Here is an 8,715-nt window from a genome sequence, read left to right as displayed (position 1 = left end):
ACCCCTAACCCTAACCTGAACACTGATGCCACTAAATCAACTAATAAAGCGTGGTCTAGGTGGGAATTCTAGTGCCAGTGATGGCGAGATACCTCTCTCAATACTCAATTCAAACTTGTGTGTGTGTGTGTGTGTGTGTGTGTGTGTGTGTGTGTGTGTGTGTGTGTGTGTGTGTGTGTGTGTGTGTGTGTGTGTGTGTGTGTGTGTGTGTGTGTGTGTGTGTGTGTGTGTTGTTCTGTGTTTGCGCGTGCGTAGCGGTTGTGTGAGGTGGTGTGTGGAGAGGACATTGAGGAAACGATGTCTCTGCTCTGTTCCGGTGCTAAGGTTAGAGTTCTATTACCCCCTATTCTGTTTTAATGTTCTATGCTCTTTTATATTATTTTATCGCACTAACCACATGTTCCCCTGCATCTAGTTGACCTGTCAATCAGAACCCCAGAGCCAATCCCCGCTCACCCTGGCTGAGAGGGCGGGACAAACACTGCAAGTCATGCTGCTCCAACTCAATGAATACACAGGTATATTATATAGGCAGTGTAACTATCAAAGAGAGTAGGGCTATTCAATTAATTCATTAATATCAGTGTTTACACATTGTTGGTTGCTAATTTTAGCATGTGTTGTGTTTCTACAGACATTCCACCTTTCCTGCCCCTGTCAACCAATGACAGCTCCCTTCCAGGTAATCCTACCGGACACTTACCCTAACCCTATCATAACCCCATAACCCCTTACCCAGTCTTTAACCCCTTAACCCTCAACCCCAACACTATTGGTTATCTCTTAACCCTCTAACGGTACCATATCTGTAATCCCTTAACCACTTAGCCTAAACCCTACCCGTAACTAATATACCTACCAACATTAGATAAAGTAGTTCTAAAACTAGACGGAGCAATATTGACATTAGACCAGTACTAACATCAGAGTAGTACTTACACTAGATAGAGCAGTACTAACCCTAGATAGAGCAGTACTAACCCTAGATAGAGCAGTAAAACCCTTATATAGAGCAGTACTAACCTTAGATAGAGCAGTACTAACCCTAGACAGAGCAGTACTAACCCTAGATAGAGCAGTACTAACCCTAGATAGAGCAGTAAAACCCTTATATAGAGCAGTACTAACCTTAGATAGAGCAGTACTAACCCTAGACAGAGCAGTACTAACACTAGATAGAGCAGTACTAACCTTAGATAGAGCAGTACTTACCAACCCTAGATAGAGCAGTACGAACCAACCCTTTATAGAGCAGTGCAACTCCTAGATAGAGCAGTACTAAAAATAGATAGAGCAGTACTAAAAATAGATAGAGCAGTACTAACCAACCCTAGTTAGAGCACTACTAACCCTAGATAGAGCAGTACTAACCAGCCCTAGATAGAGCAGCCCTAACCCTAGATAGAGCAGTACCAACTACCTTAACCCTCGACTCTAGCGCCAGACGGAGCGGTCCCACATGAGGCCGTGGTGTGTTTCAGGGGAGGAGGAGGCCCTCCATGGTAAACATGAGGCCGTGGTGTGTTTCAGGGGAGGAGGAGGAGGCCCTCCATGGTAAACATGAGGCCGTGGTGTGTTTCAGGGGAGGAGGAGGCCCTCCATGGTAAACATGAAGCCGTGGTGTGTTTCAGGGGAGGAGGAGGAGGCCCTCCATGGTAAACATGAGGCCGTGGTGTGTTTCAGGGGAGGAGGAGGAGGCCCTCCATGGTAAACATGAGGCCGTGGTGTGTTTCAGGGGAGGAGGAGGCCCTCCATGGTAAACATGAGGCCGTGGTGTGTTTCAGGGGAGGAGGAGGAGGCCTCCATGGTAAACATGAGGCCGTGGTGTGTTTCAGGGGAGGAGGAGGCCCTCCATGGTAAACATGAGGCCGTGGTGTGTTTCAGGGGAGGAGGAGGCCCTCCATGGTAAACATGAGGCCGTGGTGTGTTTCAGGGGAGGAGGAGGCCCTCCATGGTAAACATGAGGCCGTGTTGTGTTTCAGGGGAGGAGGAGGCCCTCCATGGTAAACATGAGGCCGTGGTGTGTTTCAGGGGAGGAGGCCCTCCATGGTAAACATGAGGCCTTGGTGTGTTACAGGGGAGGAGGAGGAGGCCCTCCATGGTAAACATGAGGCCGTGTTGTGTTTCAGGTGAGGAGGAGGCCCTCCATGGTAAACATGAGGCCGCGGTGTGTTTCAGGGGAGGAGGAGGCCCTCCATGGTAAACATGAGGCCGTGGTGTGTTTAAGGGGAGGAGGAGGCCCTCCATGGTAAACATGAGGCCGTGGTGTGTTTCAGGGGAGGAGGAGGAGGCCCTCCATGGCCAAACATGAGGCCGTGGTGTGTTTCAGGGGAGGAGGAGGAGGCCCTCCATGGTAAACATGAGGCCGTGGTGTGTTTCAGGGGAGGAGGAGGCCCTCCATGGTAAACTGGAGGACGACCGGTTCCTGTTCTCGCTGGAGAACGACTCGGCAGCGTGTGACGTTCTGGACCTGAGGGAGGTCCGCAGTATCCTGCTACGATCCAGGTACCACTGGGGTACTACTGTGGTACTGCTGATAGTACCGGAGTACTGCTGATACAGCTACTGATAGTACTGTAGTACTGCTGGCAAAACTACTGGTAGTACCATAGTACTGCTGACACAACTACTGATAGTACCGTAGTACTGCTGACACAGCCACTGGTTGAAGATAGTACTGCTGACACAGCCACTGATAGTACTGTAGTACTGCTGATACAGCTACTGCTGGTACCGTAGTACCACCAATATAGTGCTACTACTGAAGTACTGCTAATATCTGTGTATCTTGTGTGTTTTTCAGCCTGGAGTTCGAGATTGTGACCCTTTCTGATCGGCTCATTTGTGCTTCAGACAACCAGCTGGAACTGGATACACACCTGCTACACATCCTACAGGTACACACACACACACACACACACACACACACACACACACACACACACACACACACACACACACACACACACACACACACACACCACACAAACCTCCGACAGGTACACAAACACACACACACACACCTCCTGCAGGTACACAGACCTCCTAAACATGTCTCTACTGCCTCTCTACTGACAAACTGTCTCTCTAATGTCACTACTGTCCTCTACTGTCTGTACAGTCTCTACTGTCTCTCTACTGTCTCTCTACTGTCTCTCTACTGTCACTACTGTCCTCTACTGTCTGTACAGTCTCTACTGCCTCTCTACTGTCTCTCTACTGTCTCTCTACTGTCACTACTGTCCTCTACTGTCTGTACAGTCTCTACACTGTCTCTCTACTGTCTCTCTACTGTCACTACTGTCCTCTACAGTCTGTACAGTCTCTACTGTCTCTCTACTGTCTCTCTACTGTCTCTCTACTGTCTCTCTACAGTCTGTACAGTCTCTACTGTCTCTCTACTGTCTCTCTACTGTCACTACTGTCCTCTACTGTCTGTACAGTCTCTACTGTCTCTCTACTGTCTCTCTACTGTCACTACTGTCCTCTACTGTCTGTACAGTCTCTACTGTCTCTCTACTGTCTCTCTACTGTCACTACTGTCCTCTACTGTCTGTACAGTCTATACTGTCTCTCTACTGTCTCTCTACTGTCACTACTGTCCTCTACTGTCTGTACAGTCTCTACTGTCTCTCTACTGTCACTACTGTCCTCTACAGTCTGTACTGTCTCTCTACTGTCTCTCTACTGTCACTACTGTCCTCTACTGTCTGTACAGTCTGTACAGTCTCTACTGTCTCTCTACTGTCTCTCTACTGTCACTACTGTCCTCTACTGTCTGTACAGTCTCTACTGTCTCTCTACTGTCTCTCTACTGTCACTACTGTCTTCTACTGTCTGTACAGTCTGTACAGTCTCTACTGTCTCTCTACTGTCTCTCTGCCTCCACTGCAGTCCAGCCACATGTCCCGTGTGGTACCTTATGTGGTACCTTGACGGTGGCTCTACCAACATGCATGTGGTCTGAGGTATCCCTGCGGACATTCCACGGTCGTTGTGTTTCCATGTGCGCAGGTCATCCTTCCAGTGGGCGTGTCTGAGGCGGAGCTGGGCGGGGTCCTAGCTGGGAGCAAGGTTTGTCTCCTGGATGGGGCTGGGTGCATTGAAGGATGGGCCATTCTCAATGCTGTTGGAGTTTCCATTTACCCCAGTTTGGTCCAAGATGACCAACGTCTCTCAATCAGAATGCCACTGGACTCCAAGACAATCTATGGTAAACCACATAGTTAGTACTGTTAAACATGGTCAGGTTCATACTGTTGAACATGTTAATACTGGTAAACATGGTCATGATAATACTGTTAAACGTATTTATACCGTTATACATGTTCTTGTTCATACTGTTGAACATGTTAATAATGTTAAACATGATCATGTTGATACTGTTAAACACGCTAATACTGTTAGACATGTTAATATTGTTAAACATGTTAATACTGTTAATCATGTTCATGTTAATACTGTTGAACATGTTAGTGTTGTTCAATTGTCATGATACAACTGTTACACATGTTAATAATGTTAAACATGGTAATGTTCATACTGTTAAACACGTAATGCTGTTAAACATGGTCATTAAACATGGTCATGATAAAACTGTTACACGTGTTAATGGTATTTCTGTCCTCATATTCCTAATGGTTCTCCAAGTTGACAGAGCTGCTTTTTATTCCGTAGAACTCAATGCAGCTGAAAAAAGCATCAACCTCCAGACAGGAAAAAGGTTGGTCCCTGAACGCAGACATGCTACACACACGGTGCAGACACAGGCTAGGGTAGCGCTAAATGAGGTTGAGGTCCTAGAATGCAGAGGTATTGATCGATCAGGTCTTGATAAACACTCGTAGCAGAACCAGCCTAGGATAGTGATTAAGAGTGTGAAGGTCTGAGAGTACACAGAGGGATTGATCCATCATCTTTTAATAAATGTATTGATCCATAATACATTCTCTTCACTATTAACTGATGCTAGTCATTATTTTTTTTGTATCCTTGATTGATAATAAACATGACAACATGAATATGATAACTTTGCTGTTGATCTTGGACCCGGCGTAGGAACGTTCATCTGAGATTTGAAGATGACTACAGCGGCGAGGCGTGGTTGGTCCATCTGAAAGATGTCCTGGCCAATCAGGAAACAGCGCCTCAACGACCTGTAGCCAATCAGAACAAGTCTCTGTACCACAAGTTGAAGCTTGGTGGAAAAGTTCCACCGGCTGTTGAGCGATGCATCTCCCACATCACCCAGCACGGTGACCTGTCTGTCTGCCTGCCTGTCTGTCTGCCAAACTGTCTGTACATCTTAATTTCTATCTGCCTGCATGTCTGTCTATTTATATTTCCGTCCGTCTGCATACTTACCTGCATATCTTTCTGTCTGCCTGTCTTTCTTTATTTGAGTATATCCGACTGTCTGTCTGTCTGTCTGTCTGTCTGTCTGTCTGTCTGTCTGTCTGTCTGTCTGTCTGTCTGTCTGTCTGTCTGTCTGGGTGTGTGTGTGTGTGTGTGTGTGTGTGTGTGTGTGTGTGTGTGTGTGTGTGTGTCTGTCTGTCTGTCTGTCTGTCTGTCTGTCTGTCTGTCTGTCTGTCTGTCTGTCTGTCTGTCTGTCTGTCTGTCTGTCTGTATGTCTGTCTACTTACTTACCTGTCAGTCTGTACGTATATCTGCATGCTTACCTGTCTGCCTGTCTGTCTTCCAACCTACCTGTCTGTTTGTCTTTCTACTTACCTGTCTTTCTGCCTGTTTTCCTACGTACCTGTCTTTCTTTCTACCAACCAGTTTGTCTGTCTCTCTGTCTGCCTATTAACTAACCTGTCTGTAGGACTACTTACCCATCTGTCTGTCTGTCTGTCTGTCTTTCTGTCTGTCTGTCTGTCTGTCTGTCTTTCTGTCTGTCTGTCTGTCTGTCTGTCTGTCTGTCTGTCTGTCTGTCTGTCTGTCTGTCCTTTCTACTTACCTGCCTGTCAGTCTGTCCATCTATTTACCTGTCTGTCTGTCTGTCTGTCTGTCTGTCTGTCCATCTACTTACCTGTCCGTCAGTCTGCCCACCTGTCTCTCTGCCTGTCTACTAACCTGTCTGTCTCGCAGGTCTTCAAGTGGACGGGATATACCGCCGCTGTGGCCTCGCCCCCAAAGTGTCTCGATTGGTGGAAGCCCTGCAGAGCCGTCCAGACTCCGCCCCCATGGAGGATGATGAGCAGGGCATTCTGGACGTTGGCTCCGCCCTCAAAAAATATGTCCGCCTGCAGCCGCCGCTGTTACCGCCCAAACAGAGGGAACTCTGGGTAAAGGCGGCAGGTGAGCGGGTAACACTCAAACTAACTAGTAACTAACTAGTCATTATAATTATTAAACACATTATTATTATTTTTTGTATTTATTACGAGGGTTATTGTTATTATTATTAATAGTATTATAACTATAGTAGTTACATATAGTAGTACTAAGGTAATTGTTGTTATTATTTTTAATGTTATTATTATCAATATTCTGGTTATTATCAATAGTTGTGAATAATGATTAAGCGGTACATGTTATCATCATGACTAATGTTATGCCTCTCCCAGCCCAACCCGAGGAGCTAGCCAGGTTGGCAAGCTACCGACGGTTGCTACGACAACTGCCTTCGGATAACAAAGCCACGCTCGGCGCCCTCGTTGGACACTTCTACATGTATGTGTTTACCTCTCCCCTCTCCAGATGTGCCCTTCAATCTATTAAGATACAGATGTTGGATATTGTGCTCTAGGATCCAGACGTTATATATTGTGCTCTGAGATGCAGATGTTCTGTTTCCTCTAGGATCCAGATGTTGTTTGTTGTCCTCTGAGATGCAGATGTTACGTTTTCCTCTCAGATCCAGATGTTTTATCTTCTCATCTGAGATCAAGATTGTATATATTGTCCTCAGATCCAGATGTTCTCTGAAATTCAGATGTTAGGTTGCCCTCTGAGATGCAGATGTTATGTTTCCTCTGGGATCCAGATGTTTTATATATTGTCCTCTGAGATGCAGACATTATATATTGTCCTCTGAGAACCAGATGTTTTATATTGTCTTCTGAGAACCAGACGTAATATATTGTCCTCTGATATCCAGATGTTTTGTATTGTCCTCTGAGATCCAGATGTATTTTCCTCAGATGCAGATGTTCTCTGAGATGCAGATGTTATGTTTCCTCTAGGATATAAATGTTTTATATTAACCTCTAGGATCCAGATGTTCTATATGATCCTCTGAGATGCAGACATTATATATTGTCCTCTGAGAACCAGATGTTTTGTATTGCCCTCTGAGATGCAGATGTTATGTTTCCTCCAGGATCCAGATGTTCAGCTCTCAGAACCAGATGACGGCTCAGAATCTGGCTCTGGTTCTGGTCCCAACGCTGTTCCAGGATCACCATGGAGACCTGGTCCGCCTGACCCGAGACCTCATCATCCACCACGCTCTGCTGTTCCTGGTACACACACACACACACACACACACACACACACACACACACACACAAACACAGACACACACACACACACACACACACACACACACACGCACACGCACACGCACACACAGACACACACACGCACGCACACACACACACACACACGCACGCACGCACGCACGCACGCACGCACGCACGCACGCACGCACGCACACACACACACACACACACACATTCAAACATGAACACACACATGCCAAGGCACACACACACACAAGCGTACACACATACAAGCACACACATGCACACACACACACACACACACACACACACACACACACACACACACACACACACACACACACAGGCAAATACGCGCACAGACCTACAAACACAGACACGCACGCACACACACACAAACACAAGCGTACACACGGACACACACATCTGCACTAATACACACACACACACATATGCACAAATGCACGCACACACACGTACAGGAATACATGCACAGACACGCACATACAGACTGTGTGTGTGTGTGATATTTGACATTATTACTTCCAGAGTCCTGAGGAGGAGGAGGAAGAGGAGCAGATCACAGCACTTTAAATCAATCAGCCTATGAGAGGATGAGGAAGAGATGACCAGCCAATCAGGTGCTGACCAATGAAAGTGGTTACATGGAGTTTTGAATTCTGTGACAATTATCCTGGGTATTATCCACGTATAGGGTTTCGTGAAAATATACATCATGAATAATAAATGTACAAAATGTTTACACAACTGCCAGTTTAATTCCTGTAACTGTTGAAAGATGGGCCTTGGCTTAGTTTAATTTTCATATAACACCAAGCTCCCACAACAAGACTTTCGAGGACAAAGACGACTCCCAGAATAATTCTCCAGGCCCACATGATGTGGGGTGGTGGTTATTTCTGTCCTGAACCAGTCTGGACCTCAGCGGAGCCCAGCATCTCTTCAAAAGGCTCAGAGGATGTCTCGAGTCCTGGCAGAATGAGGGCATATACTCATATACAATACTTATACACTTATACTCATATGCACTCGAGCATAAAGATCTTTAGAAAAGCATTTTTTTTGGTTGAACACCAAAAATGTATGTGCATCAGACATATGTTGTACTTGGAATATTTTTCTGATCAGATTCGATCCATAAAACTGAATACAATTTTAGCTGATGCTTTGCTCAAAACAAAACTGTATTGTTAATGACAATGGACAATAAATGATTTTCGCCAAAATG

The 8,715-nt window shown here is 46.0% G+C and overlaps 1 protein-coding gene across 3 annotated transcripts in view; it reads left to right on the top strand.

Moving 5' to 3' along the window:
* Positions 1–8,715, top strand: part of LOC115547973 (arf-GAP with Rho-GAP domain, ANK repeat and PH domain-containing protein 1) — an 18,536-nt gene extending 9,821 nt beyond the window's left edge. Inside the window, exons 15-27 of one of the 3 annotated variants that reach the window (XM_030362505.1) lie at positions 256–324; positions 416–518; positions 635–682; positions 2,382–2,505; positions 2,804–2,897; positions 4,015–4,213; positions 4,678–4,723; positions 5,059–5,255; positions 6,091–6,300; positions 6,570–6,675; positions 7,325–7,466; positions 8,016–8,107; positions 8,305–8,715. In XM_030362505.1, coding sequence (XP_030218365.1) covers positions 256–324; positions 416–518; positions 635–682; positions 2,382–2,505; positions 2,804–2,897; positions 4,015–4,213; positions 4,678–4,723; positions 5,059–5,255; positions 6,091–6,300; positions 6,570–6,675; positions 7,325–7,466; positions 8,016–8,060 — 1,383 coding nt within the window. In that variant the 3' untranslated portion in view covers positions 8,061–8,107; positions 8,305–8,715. Of the gene's footprint in view, positions 1–255; positions 325–415; positions 519–634; positions 683–2,381; positions 2,506–2,803; positions 2,898–4,014; positions 4,214–4,677; positions 4,724–5,058; positions 5,256–6,090; positions 6,301–6,569; positions 6,676–6,804; positions 7,063–7,324; positions 7,467–8,015 lie in introns of those variants that run through there. The other 2 variants (XM_030362503.1, XM_030362506.1) reach the window with 2 other exon arrangements.

The sequence above is a fragment of the Gadus morhua genome, chromosome 7 (genome assembly GCF_902167405.1).
Source record: "Gadus morhua chromosome 7, gadMor3.0, whole genome shotgun sequence".
In the NCBI taxonomy this organism is placed as follows: Eukaryota; Metazoa; Chordata; class Actinopteri; order Gadiformes; family Gadidae; genus Gadus; species Gadus morhua.
The sequence above is the reverse complement of the archived record's forward strand: the minus strand, read 5'-3'. Positions and strand labels throughout refer to the sequence as shown.